The sequence below is a fragment of the Strix uralensis genome, chromosome 3 (genome assembly GCF_047716275.1).
Source record: "Strix uralensis isolate ZFMK-TIS-50842 chromosome 3, bStrUra1, whole genome shotgun sequence".
Lineage (NCBI taxonomy): Eukaryota > Metazoa > Chordata > Aves > Strigiformes > Strigidae > Strix > Strix uralensis.
Window position 1 is genome coordinate 63765169 of NC_133974.1, and position 25082 is coordinate 63790250.

Consider the following 25082-nt stretch of genomic DNA (forward strand, 5'->3'; position numbering starts at 1 on the left):
AAGAGGGTGATGCAGCTGGTTGAACAAGAGCCACCCAATACACTCAGTGAGATAATAGGAGATAATACAAGGTAAAGGATAAGAGTATGAAATATGACTAAGCAATTAAGGATTTTCTTCCACTTCCCCACACTAGATAGAAAAGAGGACCAAACATAGCTGCTGAATTTCCAGCAGAAAAAGAGCGTTCAGTTTCAAAGCAGAAAGGACTTTGCCTCCATCCACGCTGACCTGCTCGAGAGGAAGGAGACAAACGCACCCTATAAAAGGGCGCCACGATAGGTCCTGTCATGTAGCGCCTGATCATACTTGATCATTCATATATTCCCAACCTTTCCAGCAAGTCAGGATTACTTTACGGTGGGGGTTTATTGTAGAAGAAACAAAAGGGAAAAAGTGAAGTGTGGACGTTGGTGCCTGTACTCGAGTGGATGAGCGCTGGTCGGCCGCCGGCTGATTTGCCACCCGTGCCGTCCGGGGCCCCCCTCTCCTCTGCGCCCACCAGTGCTCCCTGTAGCTGCCAGGGAGTAGCGAAGGGGAAGGGTCCAGGCCTCGGGCTGCGAGGCCGGGGACAGCGGGACGGGCGGGCGGCGGGCAGGGGTGCGTGGGGGGTGCGTGAGGGCGGGGGGCAGCGGGGAGCGGCGGCTCTGGGGGCAGCGGGGGCTCCGGCGCCGAGCAGGGGCCGGCACAGGGCGCAGCCGGGGCCGCCCCTCCCGGCACAAGTGCAAAACGTCGCCCCGGGGCCGCGCTCCTCGGCCCTTACCTCCCCGCTCCCGGGGCGACCTTTTGGGGACCTTTTCTTAGCAAAGTCCCGTCCCATGCCAGGGAAACTTTCTACGTGCCTGTGCGTGAGGAGGTAACTAGTTGCACTCGCTGAACTGCAAGGAGTGTTTGGCTTCTCCCGTACCAGCCTCCTCCTCCTCCAGCTACCCCCCCCATCCCCCCCCCCCCCCCCCCCGCCCCCCATCCCCGAGTCTCCCCTCCCGTTTTGCTCCGAGTTGCGCTTTATTTGTGTGTGGAGAAAGGGGGGGGACTTGCAGAGGGGATGTCCTGTTTTTGCCAGAGGAACGGTGCAAAAGGGGAACCTCGGCTCGGAGAAGGGACGAGAATAAATAAATAAGGAGCAGCCCTAAAATAAAAGTAGCGGCATATCCCGGCAGCGAGAAGGTGAGTGTCTCTCTGACTTCCCAGTCCCCGAGGCTCCCTCCCACCCTTCTGCTCAGAGGTGGGGGAAACCGGCTCCCTGTCGCATGTGCATGTGTCCGTGGAGGTGGGTGTGTGCGTGTGCTTGCGTTTAGGGTTTATTTAGCATTGTTTTCATGTTGGCCAGATGACCAAAAAAAAAAAAAAAAGTTGCTGTAAAACAAACGTGATGAGAAGGAGTAGCGGAGCCGTCCATCGCGGGGCAGAGCCGGGCGTTCGCCCCCGGTCCCACGCGAGTTTAGTTGCAAAAAACCTGGTCTCCGGTGCGGACGGGGTGACTTTTTGCCCGTCCAGCCGGACTCTCCGCCTCTCTTCAGGTGACTGCCCGGGCCGTTCTGCCCTCACCCCTGGCTATGACCGCGGCTGCTGGGGTAAGCCCCGAGACGGGCGCAAGCCGTGCCGGCTGCCAACGCATTGTTCCCCGCTTGCGCCTCCCGCCCACCCCCGTAGCAGCGGAAACGGGGGGCCCGGGCTGCGCCCCGCCAGCGGCCGGGGGGGATGCGGGCCCGCCCGGGCGAGGCGGGAGGGCCGGTCGGGCGGGAGGGCTCTGCCGGCCGCCGGGTCGTCCCTGCCGCCCCGCCGCGCCTGGGAGGGCCGGGGCCGGGGCCGGCGGCGGCACGACCGGAGGCTGGGAGGAAACAAGTTTTTTGGCGGCGGCGGGGGGAAGCCCCTCCGCCCAGAGCGGCGTGAAAACACGCAGGGAGGGTAGCGAGCCCCTTCCCCAAGCGCCCGTTCCCGCCAGCGAGGCTCGGGTCTGGGCAGCGCGGGGGGTGAGGCGGCTCGGCCGGGACCCGCAGGCACAGGCGGCGGCGGCAGAGGAGGTCGGTTCCGCCGGCCGCCCACGGGCCCCGGCTCTGCCCCAGCCGCCGGCAGCGCTCGGGGGTCTCCCGGGCCCGCCTGCCCCGTGCGGCTGGTGGCTGGGGGGGGGGGGGGGGGGTGTGCGGGCTGCCCCCCGCCCGGCGGCCGCTGCTGGGGCTCCGGCAGCCGCTTTTCCCGCGATCGGAGGGGAGTGAGGGCAGAGCTGCCCGTTGTTTTTTGTTCCTCGCCGTTTCCTCTCCCTGAGGGATCCCTCCTGCCCTCCCCCGCCCTGGCTTGGTTTTCTTGCGGTTTAAAGACCAAACGGCGCGTTTTCGGGTTGTCCCAGCTCGCCCCCTGCCCCCGGCGCGGGTCCCCGCTGCGCCGGAGCACGGCGGCCCAGGAGAGCCCCGGCGCGGGGGTCCCGCCGCCCTTCCCGCCGGCGGCGGTGCGGGGTCTTGTGTTTTGGTTTGAAAGCGTTTCCACGTGGGGAAGCCTCTGTGTGTGTCTGTCTGTGTGCGTGTGTGTGTGTGTGTGTGTCTGTGTGTGTCTGTGTGTGTGTGTGCGCGCGTACTTGATCCGCGAGGAGGTAACAGGATTCTCCGTGTTCAAACCCAGTGGGCTGTTGGCCATTAATTTGCCTCTCCGGCTGTCATTACAGACACTTCCAAAATCAGATACCCGCGGAAAACCGCCGGCTGGGTTTCACACGGCTCCGGCGGCGGTTGTCCCCGCGCCGCGGGGGCTCCGCGCCCTGCCCGGGCGGCGGGGGGTGCCCCGGGGCCGCCGCCCGGCACCCACCCGCGGGGGAGCGGCCCCGCGGCCCTTGCCACCGAGCAGCGAGAGCGGGAGCCCACGGCAGCGCCGCTGCCAATCAGTAATTGGCATCTAAAGTTTCATTTACATTTATGAAACCGCCGCTGAGCGCCAAGTCGGTACGGCGCTGCCTCCCCGTTATCCCGCGGGCAGGATTTAAAGCGGAGCACGCGGAGGTGTGCGTTTATCTCGCGAGTGGCGATGTGAAATAGCTGGTATTTACAAAAATCCTGGGAGGCACGCCGTACCAGACAAGGGAGCGCCTTGGCCGATCCGAGTTTAAGCATGAAGTCATGCTAGAACAGTAAGAAACCAGTATTTTCAGTTTTGTCGGTTTTGTCTTACGTGTTTCACTTGCTGAGACTAGAAAGTGTATCTAAGATAAACTAATCGACAGTTTAGAGTAAAGTATACAAAGCAAGCATCATTTCTGCGTGGTAAATATTTTTCTTTTGGTCTGACCTCAGTGTTTATTTGTTATTTGAAGAGCGTACTTGCATTAAAGCTCAGGTCATATCATTGTTTCATTTCCTTAACACTCAAAAGAGCGGTTTCATAAAATTTCTGGGGGTTTCTCTTTTTCTCTTCTTATTTCTGAAAATGCTGCCGAACAACAAATGTTTGCAAACTGACGATATGTATCATATTGTGGGTGAAGTGGAAATACAGATTGACATTTCTCTCTCTTCTCTATGATTCTTCCTGTATGTTTGACATCTAGCATTAGCTGGGCTACGTCTGAAACAGCTCTTCTTGCTTTCTTTAGAAAATTCTGATATTTATGTTACCAGATGTTCTTCAATCAAATTTAATAAAAATGGGAGAGGAGTATGTTGACTAATCTTTTATGTATCTTTGTTCAGATAACTCATATGCAGTTATAAATTGTTCTGTGTATATGCTTGTACTGCTAATAAATTTAGTTGAAGGTTACTCTTGCTGGATTTGTATTTGTTAATGGCTTCACAACACTTTGCAATAGAAATTTATTCTGCTGTGTGGGTAACACCAATGGGATAGATAAATTCTAAAAAAGGAATTTAATGAGCAGAAACCCTCTGGGTTCCCAGTTAATTGCAGTTCCCAGTTAAAATGTTTCAAACAAGGCAACTAGAAATACAGCTATAGATAGTATCCTGTTGCATATTTTTAGCCTCTGATGCAAGCTTTGAGAGCTACTCTTTAAACTTTATGCAACTTTTACCTTGCAGTCCTAGAATTAATCAGTGTTAAACACTGGCATTTGGTGTGGGAAAGCTACCTGTCTGTTTCCTTGATGACCTGGTGGTATTGCACGACATTCAATGCAATCTCCCACTGTTAAAATTTAAACTAGTTTTCCCTCTATTAAATATGAAAGTTAATTCAGAAAGAAGAAAGAAATTCCTGGAATTTCTGTCAAACGCTCTGGGACACGACTACTCATTTTTTTCTGTTATCTTTTTCTTTCTTGAAAGTAGGGACTTTATGAACTCAGGGTAAAACAGGTCTCCCTTTTTATAAGGAGAGTTTATTCAGCATACTTCTATATTGCAGCTGCTGATCATATTTCATAGAGCTGTTAAAGCACTTAAAACCTAAAATTAGGTACTGTCTGGTAGTAAATATTTCAAATCACTCCTTGAAGAAATAAATAGAGAAGTGGGCTTTAAAAAAAAGGACGTTCTGAAATATATCATTGAACAAAAGTAATCTTGCTTTGCTTATACTCAAAATAATGCCGTTACAACCTAAATCGCTGATTTCAACACAGTGTGCTTTTTCCTTAGGTTTTCTTCATCTCCGGCATTTTATTGTGATTTTATACTGACTTTATTTGATATCATAACCTGGTACTTTGTTCATGCTATGTTTACTGCAGCAACACTTGTATTAACAGGTATCGAATTAACTTCTAACATACCTGTACTTCCAGGGAGTATTCTTCTGATACTAAGAACTGAAACGTAAGTCCCCTTGCTTCCCGGTGTGTATGTTTCTGGATGGCTTTTAATTGCAGAAGGTGTACAGTTGCTTCTTCCACATTTAAGATGAATTAATTTACAGATTAGTGGTTTTAATTTGTGTTTTTTTTGTTTTATGGTAGTTTTCTATATGTCTTTTAGTTGAACATGGGAATAGGTTTATTTGCTTGTTATCATTCATTTTTAGTATTGTCAGGGTTTGCAAGAAGGATGCAAACACAGGGGCATCAGACTAACAGACTTCTGTCAAGTTGATCAAGTATTTTTGAAGCTTTTTGAAAGTTCAGCAATAAACCGAGTCTGGTAGCAGAAACACGCAGAGGTCTTTGGTCTTTACTTTGCACTTGAGAATCCAATGTTATTTCTACTACCTAACATATCTATAATCTTCTTGCCATTTTGCGTTAGAAAAGCAGTATTTATGTTGTGCAAGTGGAAAAAGATTTTTGATATTTGGTCATTGATTGAGAGGTTTATAAGCAAACTTTTAATATGTGGTATTAACTTATTATGTGCTATTTTTCTATTTTGGATTTAAATATTGTGTAAATGTGTGTCCAACTTAACCTTTTCTGTCATTGAAAAGTGCTAATTGATCTTGCCGGCCCTGACATAATAGTATAGTTTGATATTTGAAACCTTTCAGCTTTGGCATGGCCCTTTAATCACCCCTGAGATTTCAGGGCATGGTTCTACTGAAGGCATAAACTGCTACTCTTTTTAAAATTAATTAAAAAGGTTTATTAGATTTAAATTATCTTTTTGGTCTTTTAAAGTCAACTGTTCTACCTATCGAAGCCCCAGGCTTTACAATATACATTAAAAACTTTCTGCTTTACTTATATATATTAGGTGACATTTTAGATATTGCTGTACAGAAATCAGATTGTTATGAAATAATTTTTTTGGCCACTCCATACTTCTGTGTTGCAGTATTATTAAATCTGTCATTAAATCAGACGTGCTTAAAGGAACTTGGATGCACTTTGCAGTGCGAAAGCTCAGATATGAAGAGTGTTTATCTGTCAAGTAAAGAATAGAATTTATTTGAAAAGGTAATAAAACTTACATTTTTAGTCCACATTGTAGGTTGTAATGCTGCCTGAAGGATTCCTTTTGGGATGCCTGTAATACTGGACCTTGGTGAAAACTGTTTTTAAGCAGATTCTTCTTTTTGTCTCTAAGCCTGAGAAATGCTGGCCCACCTTTTGCTTTAATGTTAAACCGTAAAATTACTTTGATGATTGATTATCCTATATCAAAGTGCATCACTGGGCAGTCTCACTCACAGGGCTGTATATAGGCCAGTTGTCAGACTTTTGAGCAAAATGTCAAATGCTAATGACTGAAGGAATACTAAAGTTTAAGCATTGTATTTTCAATTTATTTAAAATTTCTTCATGATAAGGGAAGATTATAATGAGGAGTGATTATCTTCAGAACTTTTGGAGGACCAGATACCAGTGAGACTAGTATATATTTGATCTTAAGCTATTAGGCTCAGGTACTAGACACTAAACTTTGATTTAGACTGCAATTATCATGGATTTGAAAGAAGGATTTTGGAGGTTTTCTGTGCCTAAATTCTTTTGGAGGTATGTGTCCTTTTCCTAGAATTAAAAAAATAAATAAAATTATGGTGACTTTTCATTAAGCAGCTGTCCATAGAAGTAGAGTGTGGCAAATAATGTTGCAGGACTGCGTAGGGCTGTTTAATTGGATGTAATTTAAGTGCTGTCTCTGAAGAACTCAGTCTGTCTGGGCTGACTGAATACTGTGTCTTTACACCCGAGTTGCCTCCTATTGTGTCTAGACTATACAATTTGACTAATTTGGAGCAGCAAATTGCAAAAAGACCTCCCAAGGCAACCTGCAAAATATTCACATACAGAAGACTAATTTTCATATACGTGAGGACTTTTTACTTATGTATTTAAGTTAATATGCACTAGATATTTTGACAACATTAAAATTTATTACTATTGTGACATGACCCAGTATAAGTTTACATTGTCAGGAGTGTAAAGAATTACAGCTGCCTTTTTTTTTTAATTGGGTAGATGCAGCAAGTAACTATTCTGCTCTTGACACATATATAATTAAACCACAAAAACCTCCATTAAAATACCATAAAGGGTGTGATTTAGACCACAAATTAAAAGAAATACAGAGCTGACTTTGCAGCTTTTCAAATAATTCTCCTCTATGACTATGTGTATATAACTATTGAAATCAATGCTGGTGCATGAGGTAATTGGAAACTTAACTTGATGTTTTGTGCCAGATCCTTAGCTGTTGCAAATTGGAGTAGGAATGTCGAAATTACTGGAGTGGTCTCACATTATGCCAGATGAGTATCTAGTCCTCTCTTCTTAGCGCAGTCTGTTTTTTGGGGGAGGTGTATTGTAGTATACTTTGTATGTGTGAGATCTCAGGCACAGAGTAGTGAGTGATCCTGCAATACTTAGAAAAAATAAAGCAGTGTTAAGTATAAATGTCCAAATCATATATTCATGTTTTCTTCCATTTTAAGACATTTTCATACTCCTATGTTAGAATACATATTTTTATTTTTTACAGCATTTTATAAATGACGACAGAGATGTCTTTTAGGGTAATTCTATTCCTGAAAATGATGCAGTTAGAAATATTGTTAACTGACTGTATTCTTTTAATTCCTTTCAGGCAACTTTGTTGCTCATAGAAGTGAATGGTCAGGTTGTGTTTACTCAGGGACATTTTGTGAATGCCAAGCCTATTCAATGAAAGGTGTGAAGTCCGTTTACCATGTTAAATCCCACCTGGATATTCCTTTTTATTTACTGTAGTATATTCTCAGAGAATCACAGAAAATTAAGTTCACTTAGTCCCAAGTGAGAGCAGCTAAACCAGCCTCTGTACACTCTGGTTTATGCATTGTGACATCACACTATATGTGAGGTCTTTCTTGCAGCTCTCCCGAGTGTCCCAGTGTAGACATGGTTTCACAAAACCAGGCACAGCTCAGGCAGATTATGCACATTTCCTCTGCCAAGTTCTAGCAATGCAACTCAAATTCAACCTAACGTTCCTGTTCTGGTCTTCTTAATGCGGAGAACTAGGGAGCTGGAAACTAATAGGGCCAAATGGTGTAGAGGTTTTACAAAAGGAATAATTATATTCTGGGAAAGGGTCTCCCAAATAAAATTTCCAGGTTGCCCCAAGGCAAGATTTGGAACTGTGGTAGGTTTCCCAAGTGGAAAGATTAAAGTACTTTTCCACTCGGCCACCTATTTTTATGTTTATTCTAATCTGGTGTGATAGAAGGAGCTGGTGTAATGTTCGTATTAATTTCGTTCAGTTGATTGCTCCTTCAGAGAAGCAATTTTTCTGTTCAAAGCACCGTCTGAGTGCTGAGCTCACTGTGCAGCAGTATGGCTGGGAGTCACCTGCAATAAGAGGTCTTTCAGCTAAAATGGCCAGCTCATGTGTTTCCTAGTCATTTCTGGTAGCTATTTAACTATGATTCAGCTTGTTTTCCAACTTTCTGACTAAACTGTAGTCTAATTTCTCCAAGGGCTAGCTGAGTAGTCAGATTTTTGGCTTAAGACAAATCAAATTGAAGGAGATACTTGTTGATAGTTGTGAAACTACCCAGATTTTTGGGGTCTTCCTTAGCTCCGCATTGAAGGAAGTCCAAGATCAGGACTGCATCTCGAGAGATGCTGTCAGATCAGGACTAAGCCTGCAGCAGTTCGACTGTAAGGTCTGTAGGAAAAGGGCTATCATTTTGCTTTGTTTTTACATAGTTTGCTAGGGATATTGGTTCGTATAAGCAGTAATAGTAGTAATCTGTGTGTGACTCGTTGCTGTGTGTGACCAACTGAATCTGGAGTTCCTGCATCCGTCTGTTTTCTGTGGCAGAGGACGGAAGAGAGCGAAGCTATGGTTTCACATTTGGTGGCAGTGCTTCTTAAGCAGCCCTTTACCCCTCCTCTGCCGGCCACTCGTTTAAGCTGGATCTGTTCCTTGCTGTGGTTCACAAACAGCTGTGCTGGCATGAGGCAAAGGTTGGAATGAGTGGCAGCACCCGCGCTGCCGAGCCTGGCACCAGCGCTGCAGAAATAGCTGCAGAACCACAGTCTCCGTTACCTAATCTGCCACCTCTATTAACTGAAGTGCAGGGTCAAGTCTGCGGGATAGGTGGAATTTTTCAGAATGAAAACATTGTCTACAAAAATGATCCCTTGATCTTTGACCAAAAGGTTTTGTTGATGTGGGGTTTTTTTAACTAAAATAACTTTTTTAACTAAAATAATTAAAATAATTTGCAGATATATGTGCAGGTTAAAACAATAGGGAAAGTTACGGTACCTCTGGAGGGGACAGCTATGATGGTTTCAAAGGAAGTAAGGAGTCCAGATATGATACCAGATGATAGAACTTTCCCAGGTCCATGCAGCACTGTCCAGAATCTGGGCCCACGGGGGACAGCCAGGGCATAACTGCATGAGAAGAATGTCATTGCCGAGGGCTGCAGCACTCATGATGGGCTGCATTCTTGTACCACTATTCCTGGGGAAAGAAGCGGAATAATTTTTCAAAAGTGGCCATTGCTTAGCTGTCACTGTGGACAAGTGCTTAATTTATGGCAACTATTTTTTATTAGTCTCCACTGTCACAAAGTATTAACTTACGTGCTATCACGTTCCAAATGCCTTTTGTATGTTGTTCCCATATAACACTGAAATACGCATGGCATACCACATCATGGGTTTATGAAAATCAAGCATGCCAAACTAGTGATACTGTTTTTGATGTGAGTACAAGTTTGATTTCAAGAGATAAGAGTAGTGATGTAATAAAGTTCTGTACGGGTTTTGAGTTGACGTGACTTTTTGATTAATAAATTTAAAGGATACAAAATGAACTTGGCACAAATGAAATGGATTCAAGAGCAAACTAAAGCATAGATTGCAAAAGTACTCGTTAATGAGTCTTTAAAGAGGACACTATTACAAAGAGTTTTTCAGGGGCTAGTCTTCAAATTAAAAACTATTTATTATTTTACCTGTGACAGAAACATTAGTAAGTTCTACAAGAAGTAATACCTTTGATTAGGTCAATTGCTGACCTAATAAAAGAGATCTTCTTACAAACTTTCTTGTACTTCTGTCGTCAGACTGTAATGCCTACAGTACTGCTACGGCAAAGACTGAGGGAAGAGTAAATAATGAAGAAAGCAGATTGCTAAGAGTAGTCTGGCTCGTTCAGCAAACTGAGAGCAAGCAAACAGTATGTGCTTCACTACAAGCCAGTGGTTTATTTAAAAAAACAACTGGAGGCCATAGCAAATGATCAGGATGGTATCATAGCCAAAAAAAGGAGTAGCATTTTAAACAAAGTACTAGGCAGAGTAAAAGAGGTTACATTACCTGTGTAGATAGTATGGGTGCAGCTACTACTGGAAAGCTGGGCTCTCTTTTTGCTTTCAAAAGGAAGCTGGAAAAATTGGAGAAGTTTCATATATAAGACCAGAGGAGTAATTAAACAACTGGAAAACATGTCTTCCAGGGGATAAGCAGGTTTTAGTTTACCAAAGGAGAATGTAACATAGTTTGATCACAGCTAATAAATATCTAAATGGGGGAAGGGAAATCTGGTAAAGGGTCCATTGTCAAAGCGGCTGTTATCATTAAAATCTGGGAATACCTGTTTTTCACAATTACTTTGTGTTGCACTCTTAGTGTTGGCTCTTAGTAAGAGAGACTCGGCTGTGGGATGGCAAGCTGCTCTGTGGACTTCACGGCATTCCAGTTGCATGTGGGGACTGTTGGTGGGCCAGGAACCAAAATGAGTGCAGACAGCTTTTGTGAGGATCAGCAGCATAAAAAATGAAGGCTACACAACACTTCTAATGCGGGTTTTAGCATTTTCTTTGTGCTGGGCAAAGGTGGCACATAGGAATTTTGCTACTTTTCATTTGTTGTGTTCTGACGGTCTCTGTTTACGTTGATGGCCATGTTGCAAGAGTGTTAGGTTTGATGAGTAATAATTGTCTTCCATTCTGTCAGACACCATCTGAGCTGTGTGCTGGCACCAGCAGGAGTTCCTTATTCTGGGACAGTTTTGCATTCCCATTTTTTGTTTCCTGTCGTTAAGTAATTCCTTGAGAATGGAACATTTTCTCAAATGCAATATTTAGGGGTTACTATCAACTTGAATTAAGAAAGAGGTTGCATTTCTCCTACCAAACCAGAACCCAAGTACCCATGTTTATTTTCAGTGGCTTTACTTTTATATTTCTTTCTGGCATTTCAAAATGTTCCATTGAAGAACGGTATGTGAAACACTTGCAGTAACAGGAATGGCAGTTGCCGGCAAAGTGGGCATTGAAGCTGACAGATGGAAAGGAAGGGCAAGCTGCGAGCTTCCTCCTTCATCAGGGTGTTTCTAGGAATTTTAGCAAGTATTTGAACTTCTTCAGTAACTATTATTGCGTATTCATACTGCTGAATACACTCTTCAAAAAACAAATAGGCTGGATAGATACTATGCTGTCATAGCTTTCATTTTAACATGTGATTGGATTCTTTGGGTTAATTTATCCAGCCTTGTAAAACTGCTGTTTGCTTTTACCTGGAGGATATGCTCATTTTCAGGTCTTCCTAAATGGTAAAATGGTAAGTAGGGCTTCTGTTTTAGAAATAACCTTTATTGTTACCTTATATTATTTCTGTGTCACAAGGTGATTTTTTTTTTTAACGTGTGAAAGGTAAATTTGACATGTCTTTTGGGGAGATAAAATAATAAATAATTAATATTTTCAAGTTGACAGTGTCTCTTTAAATATTCTGGCTAACCAAGCATAGCCTTTTTCTTTCTGTTTTCAGTGGCTTGTTTATAAAGAACTGAAATGTTTTATTTGGTTTGTTTTCAGCTATTTTCTACAAAAAAGAGAAGGAAAATGTCTCCAAAATTAACCAAAATATGCCGTGTAGTAAAAACCAAAACCCTTCCCCCTAACAAAATCTAGTTGTTCAAAACATTGAAATGGGCAGCTAGTAGGAAAATAAAATTAAAATTTTTATTAAAATTCTAAAAGAGTATGCTTCTAACTGTGGCATCTTTGTATTACTTTTTTTTTCCCCTTGGGAATCATCTTTCTTTTAGTTAAGGATTGTGTGGGTTTGATCAATCATGAGTTTGAAAATGCTGCATTTAAATTTTTGCTAATCAATTTCCCTTTATTTTTAGGGGAACACAGTGGGATTCTAGATTAGATTTGTTTACAAATCCAGGCCAGAAACAGTGTTAGCATTTGTTTTATTTATTTCTGGCTGGAATAATCTGTATTTGATTAATCTGGAACGACTCAGAAGAGGTCTGTGTAGCTGCATGCCTTATCTGAGCGTGAGTGAAGAGGTCTCGCAGTTGGGAAGCCCCCAAGCATCAGTGGATTTGCAGCTCTGGTTTCAATCTCAGCAATTTCACGGCGTATTGTGCAATGTTAGGATAAGGGAGGATTTGCTGAGTGTATAATTCTGTACTCTGAAATTCTTAAAGCTAATCCTTCTTATTTGTTGCACAGGTAGGGGATGGGAGTGGTAGGAAGAGTAGGGGAGTCAGTTTTAGTCATATTTGTCTACCTGTAAAATTGGTACCCAGTTTTGCAAGAGTGGTAAATGCTCCACTTTTGCCATAGACCCTTTATGTTTCTTACTTGTTTTACATACCTAACTGATGCAGAGGCGTCATGGTCTGTGTTGCTCTGCTTTTTTGTCTTGATGCCTGCTTTTGAGTGGTACCAAATGGTTTTGTGGTAGTGTGACTTGTTTCTAAGTTAGAAGTAGCTGATGCAGAGTGGAATATCATTTTAATTTTTCTTGAATAAAATGTCTGCAAATACCACACAAGCAATGTTACCCTTCAGGAAACTCAGTTCAAGGAAGCAAACTGTGCTAAACTGACAATTATACAAGTGTTCACAAAAGACCATGCAGAATTTGCAAGACTATGTGTAACAAATATATAGTGACTGGCATGAAAACCAATTGTTTGACTTGAATTTTGAGAAGTTTTCAGTGTATTACAGTTTGGTGGCATGAATCATGTCTGTTTTGATTGCTGTATTTAATGTCTGACATGAAAGGAAGATGGGAATAACGAGTTATGTCCTGGTTACAGATGTGTCATTTTTCAGGGCAGGGAGAAGGTAAAAGGAAACTAGATGAGCACAGAACTGTAAATGCTTGATGGATGTTGAAGATCTCTTCCCTGTTCTTAACATACATCATAACCCAGTATGGATAATTCTATTGTCTCAGGATGTGGAAATACCTGAGCTGTGTTACCAGGAGCAAACACTCTCTCATCTCCAGCAGGGATCAGAGTAAGACCCTAAATCTTCCATGAATCTGAGTCTCAGGGTTATCAGCGTCCTGTGATACAATACCGGATTTTATTTTTAATTCCTGTTTTGGTTTTTGTGGTAATAATGTCTGGCATCGCACCTTGAAAGTTACTCTTTTCAGAAACATAGTTTCTATACGCATTAGAATATATACTGTATATTCAGTTTAGACATAGGCATGCTCTTATGTACATCCATGCTGGATACTGTGCTGGGATGAGACTGCTGAGCAGGTCCTGGAGCGTACCCTGGGCAGCCCCTTCCATCTGACTGGTAGGCTGTCATCCATGTATTTGCTGTGAGAGCTAGGGCTCTTGTTTACAGAGAAAGCATCTGGGTCCGTTTGCTTTTCAGCATATCCTGGAAATTCCTCCTGTATTCCTTCCCTGTAACTGAGTAGCTGGACAGTGTGCTTGGTTGCAGTAGGCAGGAAATTCATCTGTGCTCAGAAGCCTATGGAGTTGTGTGAGTTATATGAACTCCTAGAGTAATTCTGATAATTCAAAATAAGTATTAATGTACCTTCCCTATTTAAGCAATCCATCTGCAAATGCAGATTGCTATAGGCAGATGCCCAGCGGAACACAAATCCCAGGGAAGATGATTTCCCTCCACCATGGGCCACAGGACATGCTCAGAGCTAAAACAGTCTGGGCACCAGGGATGGTGCGGCGTGCTGTCCTCCCCGCTTCAGGCCAAGGGCTCTGGGTAAGGAAGGAGCTTAACATTTTGGAGGTCACTAACAGATGGAAAAGTGGGTTCTGCATGTGTTACGAAGGGTTCCAGAAAGCTCTAAAACTTCTCTAAGAGTAAAATTCTCATCCTCAACAAGCTAAAAGTGGACTGAAAGCAAAGTGATTCAAAGAGAGCCATATCTAACCCTCCAGAGATGAGGGCCTGAGGGAAAAAAAAGGTACTAGAAGAGGAGGAAGGGAAGCATGGGCATTCCGTATTTTCCTTAGTTCTCTAGACTGTGGAGCAAGATTTGTTTCTACAAAGCAATACAAGTTTTTCAGGAGGCTCATTTCACTCACCTTGATATCAGGAGGTGAAGACCAGTTACCTCAGCTAAGCCTAAATACGCATGCAAGATTCCCAAGTCACTTCTGCTTCCTGCAAGAATCCTTCTGATTAAAAGGAATGTGAAAAGAAAAATTTTGAGAACTAAAAAAAATGTTAAAATTCTGTATACTTTCCACCTGCCAGTTTCCCTCAGGAAAGCAGTATATGTCCCTGACTAGGTCATACTGTCAGGATGACTTCGGTTTTTTACTGTTCATTATGTTTATGGTATTTAAAATTTGTTAGTCATTTGCTCTCCCTTGATGTTAGATATACATAATGTTTCTTACTGTTTTTTCCACTAAAGAAGAATTGTTTTTATTAGGGTTGACACTTCTTTCAAGAAAACACAGCACTTGTATAAGAGAAAACACAAAAGCCAACAAAGCTAAAAATTAGTTAGAACTAATTTAGTTTTTATATATTTATTTTAAAATGTGTTAGAAATGTATCAAGCAATAGCTTTTCTGAGATTATGTTGAGAGCTGAGTTTTCATATGTCTTCTGAAAGCTGATGTCTTCTTTTTCTACCAAAGCATGGACAGTGATCTCCAGTTTCTAGAAAGCCCTATGATTATAATTTTGCTTATTTTAAAAGTGTTAAATTATTATGGTGGTTTTTTTTTTTTTTTACTTGCCTGCTAATAGTTTCACTTGAGTTTTGAAGAAAGCTACATTATAAAGTACATCAACCTCATTCCTCATCTGGATCTTTCTTCTTTTGCAAATATAATACCATTAGGGACTGAGACAGCAGTATGTTTTTACTGTCCAAAATACAGTTTTGGACTGTAGATACACAGGCTAACTTGAACTTCTAATAAATCAGCATTTGGTTTCCTTTTCTTTTAGCTTGTGTTTTATCTTTTTCACGTGAGACTACAAGTGATATGCATGCTGACAACTAGAAGAATGTTTTCCTAAGTAAGAAAGGTTGAATGTTAGGTGGTGCCTGTTTGTTACTGCCTGTACCCTCTCTCCTGTTCCTTCAAAAAAATGAGTTTCATGGGAAACAACTAGCATGAAATCATCTAATTTAGTGAGATTGCAGTGCATATGCACTAGTTCCTTGCACTGATTCTAGAGCAATTCATTTTCTCATTACCTGCCTTGCATAACCTTTCACAAGTGCCTCAGATGTGCTTCAAGCTCCTCAAATGTTCTGTAGCGAAGGTGTAAACCAGGCAGAAGCTTGCCTGAGGCTGGGGGTGTTCAGACCCCGGCGCCTGTCCTCTTGTTGGCATCTTACTGCTGCATGTCCTGCATATGTTGAGTTGCAGTTATAAGCACTAAGTACCTACTATCACAGGTTTCTGAAGTAGAGCACTAGAAAATGAGAAATTGCTCTATTTGTGACCACTTCTCACTTAACAGTTTGACTCTCAACCTGTGGCTGTGATAGAAATTAGTTGTTCTGTGTGGTGATGAGTTGTGTTAACCACAGCAGCATCCTTTCTGTTTATTCTCTAGGCTTCTTATTGACACATTTCAAAATGTAAAAACTGATATAGTAACTTTGGGATCCTGCAGCTCCTGTACTGTACTGACAGACCATCACCATGATATAACTTCAATAGATGTTTTTCAGATGAAAAAGAATAAAAAGAACCTGACAATGTGCGCCAGGGGATTATAATGTGGAAAAAAATGTTGTGGGAGAAATTGAGGAGCACCCCTCTATAATGTCATTTAAGAAGACCAACTCATAGTCGACCAGGGAGGACTTTATTCCTAAGTTTTTGGGTTGAAGTGAAAGGGAGGAAAATTTTTTTCTGATGGCCAAACTCCTCTTCCAGATGATGGATTCTTCTTGGAGCTCTATCTCTCCATCTGCCTGACTAGAAGGCCTGAAGCAGCCTCTGAAATACTCTTGGGAAAGTTCAAGTGCTTTAGGGCTGTTTTTTACCTGTGGGTCCCCAAGCTTTACATTCTTTCTTGAGCTTATGAAAGCAGCACAGGATCTTATTAGACATCCCATAGAAAATGAAACTGCTTCAGTCAGTTGTTTATTTGTTGCAATACTAATCTTCTGAAGAAATCTTTGCAAGGGGAGAGACCACGTCCTTGCTTGTCTTACATTTTCAGTTATTTACAAAGGAGTATGCAGCAGATCCTCAACTAGTTTTGTGGGTTTTTTTAACTTATGGGTGTATCTCTGGGAGGAAACACATGTTTCTCCTCATGGTCGAGTCCTGGAAGTTGCAGTTTAAATTTGATGAAGTGTTTTATTCCCCCAGATAAAAATAAATAAAAAATTAGATTTAAATGCATTTGTTGATGAGGAAAGTCAGGAATCCTCCTAATTAAGACATTTCTTAGAAAGGTAAAATTTTTATCTGGGAGCATAAAACACTTCATCAGTTTTAAAGCCACATCTGCAAGGACTAGATCAAGAGCAGAAACAGGCATTTTTCTTCATTCTGGCTTGTCTGTGAGTTTAAGACTTTTAACAACAGTTTTAAAAATAGTTAAACCCAGTTAGAAACATTTGCAATATAATAGGGATACGAGTGCCCTCCCTCCCTCTGTTTTTAATCTGGTTCTCTTGATGGGATAAACTACAAGGTTGAATTGGTAACTGGATTATTGCCTCATAAAACAGCACGAGGTTACTATTATCCTTTAATTTTATATCTTTATTAGGGAGTAATGTTGGTCTTATTTAAGTCACTGACTTCTCTAATGGTTTTTCTCCTCTTTTACAAATTTATAAAACTAAACCCTAAAGGATTTGGTCTAAGTGCAGTTGGCATAACTGCCATGATAGAAATCATTGTGTTAGCAGTTGGTTATAATCGGCTGCTTTAACTGGGCTCAAAATGTAGCAGGATTTAGCTGTTGATAGGTAGAATACTGATAAAATATTAATTCTGAATTTTATTTTAAAAAGCTCGATTTCTAGTAAGAGTATTAGAATTTTGAGGCAGTGTGAACAACAGAGCCCTAGAAACTATTATAATATAGCATGTTTGTGTAAAGGATATATTTAACACATTGTGTATTTCTGCAAAGATTAAACAAGCTTGTCTTTGTCTTGTAATTCAGTAAAGTAAGTTAAAAAATAAGTGAAGGTCAGTCTTTTCTAGAAGGTGACTAATACAAGTGGCATATTTAATGATGCGTTCCGGTGGGTACATCCACCTGAATTTTGGGACACAACACATATTGTGGGTGAGTCATAGGCAGTTCTTAATAGTAAAACTCCTGTTGGACTTACATGGTCAGGATGTTTTTAAAATATTGATACATTTTATTTTTTAAGGAAAAATGTGACATCTATCTGTTGATTTCAGTGTGTTTTGGTTAAGACCATGATCAGTATGGAAGGAAACATGAATATGGGTCTGTCTGTTATGGTATGGCTCTGTAGCTGAGTTGTAGTTGAGTTTCACACAGAAAATGAGGGATCTGTCACCTTCAGTGACCAACAGGCAGAATTAGAGCATTTAATGTTTGAATGCAAGCCAGGTACCAACTTTCAGTCAGTAAACTTAGAAACTAGTCAAACAATTGTTCCAAATCTTGTATTTTACTACTGAGCGCTTGACTGTTTCTTTCCACAGGTAACCTTACTAATGCAATAACATATACACACTTCAAACTCTTAATTAAATTAAAGCAGATTTTGTGTTTAAGTTATTCATGGAATATTTTAGGATTGGTTGTGAAAATTCACCCCTGTGTTCAGAATTGCTTCCTTTGGCAGGGGCTACCCCAGGAAGTGCCGTGTAGCCGTGTGCTTTCTCTCAAAATACCCATTGTTCTTGGTAGGCTCCTTTCTGAAATTTGCCAGTAGTGGGTGTTTTAAAGAAGCCTTTTAATTCCCCTTTTGTCATTTTACAAATATAAGTAAGTTAAAGTTAACTTTAGGATTGGTTAGGATTTAGGATTAAGAAAGGATGTGGGCTCCACATTGACCAAAAATCCATGGGAGATGGTTACTGTTTTGGTGAAGTCATCATGGGTGAAGACATCAATGTCTTGGATCCTTCTGAAATCGAGAGGAGACTGAAGCCATTTTGAAAAACAGGAATTATTTTCAGCTTTCTGATAAAGTGAAATACATGCAATATGATTTGCTTACAATTGGTCTTTATGTAACATCATGGCAGAAATTAATGAAATGTGAATGAAAATATTTTTGAAACTTAGAGAAGAGGGAAGGAAAACAGGAGGGTGTAATCTGGTGGCAGGAAAAATCCAGGTGAGACTCAAAAGAAAGTAAACTGGGGCTGTAAATGTGCATGTGTGTATGTTCTAGGAAATATCTAATGCAAAACACAAGGAAATTTTGGGAGTTACATTTTGGGGAGTAAATGGAGGTATGGCAAGTAAGTGGCACTTCAGACTAAGAGAGGAGGTATTCACAGGCCAACATAGGGTGGTGGGTGGGAATATGTGGGTGCACTGGCTGGTAGCTCTGGCTCCTTTCAAATGTTCTGCAAGTGCCAACAGAGTTATACATTGCTTAATCTCAGATCACTAATGATTACATTTATGCAGGGTGGAGGTAGCATGATGTATAAATGCTTGCTGGTCAGAATTTAAAACAAGGGTCCATAATATGTTTATGTTATTGGGCATGCTCCCAGGTTATGGTTTGTTGGGGTGCCTTGTTGATAAACAAATCCAGGTTGTTTGGGTTCTTTAATTTATGTGTTTACATACTGTTATGTATTTTCTTTTCTTTTAAATGTAACACTAGCTTTGATTGATAATATTATGATTATTGCATATATGAGATATCCCTGGAACTTGTTTTGTTCTAAATTGTGCAAATTTGCATAACACCAAAGTGAATCTTTTCTGAGAATGGAGATTGTAATATAATTGTGTGGCTTTATCATTAAGGTTACCGTAATCATTCTTACGGAGAACTCTTAGGAAATAGAATTTTCCTATTGAAGATCTCAATATTTGATGAGAGTGATTCACCCTATGAGAGAAGGCATAGACATAGCAAATAATTAAGGTAATGTCTGTGATTTAGCACTTTGTAGGGAGCTGCTTGTTATAAACCACTTTGTGTATTTTATTTAATCCTAAAGGAATTTAATGGACCTGAGAGAGAGGACTTCATGCTGATAATTGCATAATAACCTTTTTCTGCCAGACACTTAATGACTAAGAGGTTATCATTAAATGTGTATTAAGCAGTTTTGTTCGACATTCCGTAATAGTCTTTCTAATATGTTCTCCCAAGGGTTATCTTTTGTTGTTTACTTAAACAGCTGCCTGTATGAAACATTTTAGCTTTTTAATTGGTTTGTTTTCACAACTATTTTTTCTTGCAGGAGTTGAAGGATTATTACTTAAGTGTGTTCCTGTTTCTGTTGGTGTATTTTAGATAGCTTCCCAAAATAATACTGGAGGTGTTGAAACATTTTACATGAAATTAGGCTTTACAGAAGTCAATGGGAACTGTTTGTTTATTGCAGATTTGCCTTAGAAGTGAGGACCACAGACTGACATGTTATTTTTTTCTCTTCTTTTTAATTTAGACTACTGAGCTGTAAATTGAAAGGAAGAGAATTTCTACTTGTGGGGGAAAAGAAGGGTGAATAACCTCCATGGAAGACTCTCAGGATCTAAGTGAACAGTCAGTAAGTACAAATGTTGCTGAACTGTATGGAATAAATTGGACTCTATTCAAGTTGCGTTTGAAGGGATTTTATTGCAGATTTGAGAATTATAGTAAGATCTGGGAAAAGTTTCTGAGCTTCTAGATCCAAACCTTTTCTTAGTTCATACATGAAATAAGTGGTTTTAATCTTTTTTACCTGTTGAAAGGTAAAAGATCATAGTTATATAGGATTTTGCAGAACTAGAATCATTGGAGGGCTGATGGATATAATTAAGGTACATTGGAAGGATAAAATATTAAAAAGTTGCACAGTGGTATGCCTTGTTCAAATAATTGTATCAAACTGTATATCCATAGTTGTCTGTCAATTTTGCCAAAGCAGGAGTTACCAAAAATGCAAACAAGCAATTTCAGACTGTGGCAGATGACATACATGAATTGTTTCAGGACTGTCTTGGATTTCAAGGGGATTGTAAAAATTGGCAGTGTATCTCTCTGTTCCATGTCAGAGAGAGATTCCCCTTGTCATTGATGAAATGGCTGGGAAAAATGGGGTGGACATTTCTTCTTTTTCTGTTCTAATTTTTCCTTTCTTTTAAGGATGTGGTCTCCAGACTTCCTTACCACCAGGCTGCAGTTCTGAGGAGGCAGCATGCTCCTATCAAAGTTAAAGTTGTCTGGGCTTTCCATCCAAAGTATTGACTTTGGTGTTAACATCTTAATTTCTAGTGGTCACATTACTGGCAGATTTTGCAAGTACCGTGATCCCCATGAGCCTCAGCTTGGGCTTAGTGTACTAAAGATCAATAAAGGGATTTTGTATTTCTATTTCTAGGTTATCCACGTAATAAACTAGTTTTAAAATATTTTTTTATAGCAGAGACTTTTACAGCTTACACAAGTGCAAGGAACTGAGAAGAGTTGCATGTATTTTTAAAATGTCAGTAATTTTCTTTAATTAGGAGTACTTTCCTCCTGACTGGATAACTCCTATCTGAGACTATCTTGGACTAGAGTTTTATTACTGATTTAAAATGGTACAGAACTGGAAAGTTTTAACAGTGTCTTAAGTCACCATGGTGGCACTACTTGGGACAGCTGCACGTGTTTATGTATTTAAACTGTTCCCAACCAAAACTCTAGAGCATGTAAAAGCTACATGGCTTCATAATTTAATAAAGTTTTATAAAGGTCATAAAAGATTAAGCAGAAGTTCTTCTCTCATAGTTTGTGAAACAATTATTCTGTGCAGCATACATAGCATGGTTATTAATAGGAAGTAGACGAGCCAGTTTAGTGCAGAAATGTGTTTTCATAGTAGTTAAAATGTTTTTGCACCACTGGATGCCTGATAAATGCATACTTTAGTAGCTATTTTACTACCTTATCGTAGTCTAATTTCTGTAGTATTTTTCATCGTTACTACATAGCTTTATGCTAAGATGTGAGAACAGCCTTGCAGAGTATGAATTGAGGTGAAATCTGTGCCATGTTGCATATGGAGATAGGATTTGCTGTCCTTATGCTGTTGTTAGTGTCACAGAAAATTGTGATTCAAGACATGAGTTTATTCGTCTTGGTCTTGCTGAACAGTGGCAGAACTTCAATGTAATGGATGGGAAGAGTCCCCTTTCATCAGTCACTTCATCCAGGTGTGCACCCAGACTAGGATCTCACCAAGGTGTTGGGCACTGTCCTGGGAAAAGGAATTGTGGTCTGCCTAGAGCAGATACTGAACCTTTATTTCTCCACGTCGAAAGCCTTTTCACTATTATATCATGGTTAAACTCCTCTCACAGCCAAGTTTTAAAAAAGAAAATGTTTCTGGCTTAGTTGTTTAAAAGCCACGGGACAGGACTGTGGGCTAGAGATCCCAGGTAGAAGGGGGTGTTCTCTAGTCGAGGCTTTGGTGGTTTAAGCTTGAGGAAAGTATCAGATGTATATCCTACAGCCCTTCTGCTTGTACTGCCCTGGTGTTTTGTAGTGGTTAATGTGTTTTGTACTGGTTAGCTCTAGGCAGTTTCTGCTCATCAAGCAGAATTTTTGGTTCTTGACATGTTCAAGGAGCCTAGGTGCTTCATTCCAGCTTCACGATTCCTCTCTGGGAGCTGGGTGTGTAGGATTTAGACCATGGAAATTCAAGGAGCCTAAGGATCTAGCTGCTGCTGGAAGCATATTAGATTGTGTGAATAAGCATGAATGCAAGACCTGTGCTCAAACTTGTGCTGGCACCTTGTACCGAATATTCTAGTCCTTGGTTACCTGAAAAACTGCCTGTCTTTGCAACCGAGATGGGTTAGAAGGTACTTGCTGTTGGATAGTATGTTTGATGGAATTTAGTTTTCTGAATAGAGAGATTCCTTTATTGAATTAATTTACCTGGGCAGTCTGTTCAGAACTTTTCATCCTTGGGAACAGAGGCCAGGCACATTTACTTGGGTTAGGTTAACAAAGCTAATTTTCAAGTTTTATTTTAAAGAAAAGAAAGTATTCTAATTTCTGCAAGTAGGTCATCCTCCTGAAGTATGGACTGTAGTGTAGCTTTTATTGTGACAGTCTTCTTCATAATTCTGATATTCCTACTATTGTTTTAACTCAGGTTTTTGTTGCTTGCTCTGTCTTCTATTCTTTTAAAATACATTAATAAGAAATGATTGGTTCTATGATTCCTGTCCTTTAACCATATCACAGTCAGGTGAAACTGATAGGATCATAGTTATGAGCAGTTCCACAGCATCCCTGTTGCTGTGTAAAAAATAAACTTCCACTTTTGTCTCAGAGCAGTAACTGCATGACCACATGCTGCTTCAGAAATCTAAGTGCACCCCTGTTCTCTGAGCCTCTAAGGACTTGCATTTGACTGAATTGAGCAGCTGCTGTGTTCTCTAAGATATCAGCTTGATTAGATGCAATATATACACTATTTATTGCATTGCCACTAATTTATTTATTTTCCCTATTTTTATTTGTAGTAAATTCCTTGCTCCTGCTACATTATAAATCCTCATGCACCGACTGACCAGAAGTCGGTCTCCTTGCCTGCTTGTCATACTGTAGAGCCTCTGTGCTGAGAAATCTGTCGTGCTTGCTTCCCTTTGCCTTCTCACTCCTGGTCCCATGCGGTAGAAGTGGGGGAATCTAGTCTTAATCTAGATTGTACAGTGATCAAAAGAGTCAGAATCAGAGCGGAGTTTATTATTCTTCGGTTTTCCTGTATTTACATGCAGCCGCATAGGTAAATAGCTGTATTTTGAAGATCAGCAGGAAAATGATTCAAGTTACTACCTGGCACAGAGGAGAGCTGGGATCCATCGGGTGCATTTGAGATCCAGGGAGTTCCTGCAGCTGGCATGGAGTGGGCTGGGGCTCATCAGTGGTACTGTACCCTCTGCAGGGGCTGGGGGTGGGGGGGTAAGGTGTGTCCTAAAGAGCTCACACTCTCTTTTTCTTTCCCAATTCAGATACACAATACGCTTGTACATCGTGCATAGGAAGGAAATTTGTTTATGAGTATTCTGAAAGAAATCGAACAAAATAGTAGCACATGTATTTCACTCAGAAGAAAATAACCAAAAGGTCCTTTTTATATTCTGGTGTGATGTCTGTCACCATGTGCAGGCTGCTACTTATCAAGTAAAAGAATACTTAAAGCCACATAAATTGGTTTTATGCAGACAGATGTAGCTACGTAAAAATGTAGTCTTAGTAACTGTGATTGCCAAGGATTTTATACACACTTAAAAAAAAAAAAAAAGTAGAAGTTATAATGAAACACATTTATTTTTTATTACTATTATTGCTTTCGTTCAAAATAATATGCTGATTTTCACTGAATTCTAACTAGAAATGCTTTTTCAAAAGACGCATGTTAAAAATTCTTCTATTTAGTTTTGAAATGGGAGAGAGGAAACTTTACAGATCTTGTATTTATGAAGCATCTAGCAATTAGGAGACAAGTCTTTTAAGACTAGTCTTGGAGATGGCTAATAAAATGATAAATGTTTAGTACATAAATAGTCTTCAGTTGTGCCTTGGTATAGCAAACTGACATAGGATTTTGAGAGCCACAGAAGTTTTACACTGTTTATTTTATCTTCTTCTAGACATCATTTGCTGTTCAATCAGTATTAGTAGAAGAAAAATAATTTGGCTTCTAACTTGCTAGTTTAGGATTTCAAAGGGCTTTGTTAGAAACTGGTGTAATTTCATCCCCTGGCCCTTTTATATAACAGTGTGCATATTTAGATTACTTCATTTTAACCTAGAATTAAACAATAGATTGCAGTGCTGTAGGATAGGACACTAGCAGATGTGAGGCTAAACCTGAACGAACAGGTTTTCATTTTTGTGACGTTTGGACAATCATCTCCATTGTGCCCTGGGTAAGTAATTTGTTTTTCATCAGATTATACAGACTATCATATCTGTTACTTGCATTTATGCCCTACTTGCAGCTGGACAATCCCTGGCAACCTTTTCGGACAGTGTTGTTTCCCCGTTTTTGTTTTGTTTTAATGTGTGAAGGTGTCAGATGTGATCCCCTTGCAGATCAGTTTTCAGCTGTAGCTACTTCTGTGTTGCATGAGCCCTGCGCCTGCAGCATTTAGTCTTCCCTGCTCCAGGGTGGGCAGCCTGGGAACTTCAGCTGAAGCTCATTTCAATGAAATGAAAAATAGTTTAAACTCTTTTTACTGAGTTTTAAATGTCAGTCATACTTTAGAAGACTGTTCTATATTGCAACGTAGCATGTTGTCGTTCTTATCTCTGTGATACCAGTTTTTGTAGGACTTGGAATATTACAGGCAATTCATCTTGTCAAATTAGCAATGTTGGTTGATAGAGACCTCTGGAAGTTATCTAATCTAGCTTCTGGTCATGAAATGCTGGCAGTATTCACAAATATTTCACTGTTATGAGAGCAATGAACTATATTAAATATCAGTAAGCAAGGACCTTCTGAAGAAATTATGCATTTAGCAAGCAAAAAATAGTTGCCTTAATGAAAGATTATTTGCTTTTAACTAAAAGCAATCATTGAAGAAAAATGCCATAACGTGAAGTCAGCTGAAGTAAAAGAAAACCAGTGTGTCTTTTCCAAGGTATATTTCAGACCATGTTTGAGAGTCACTTAGGTATTTTATTACCCCCTTTCTGTGGACACAGTAATTGGGAAAGAGAGATGGCTTGCCATAGGTGATCCAAAATTATCACCCACTTTAAATTACACTGCATCAAGAATAAAGTGTAATACCATAATTCCTTGTCT

The 25082-nt window shown here is 40.7% G+C and overlaps 1 protein-coding gene across 1 annotated transcript in view; it reads left to right on the forward strand.

The window, feature by feature from the left end:
* The first annotated feature begins 1016 nt into the window (after positions 1 to 1016).
* EYA4 (EYA transcriptional coactivator and phosphatase 4) overlaps positions 1017 to 25082 on the forward strand; it is a 156930-nt gene continuing 132864 nt past the window's right edge. The window contains exons 1-2 of the mRNA XM_074862547.1: positions 1017 to 1167; positions 19734 to 19835. Coding sequence (XP_074718648.1) covers positions 19803 to 19835 — 33 coding nt within the window. The 5' untranslated portion in view covers positions 1017 to 1167; positions 19734 to 19802. The remainder of the gene's footprint in view (positions 1168 to 19733; positions 19836 to 25082) is intronic.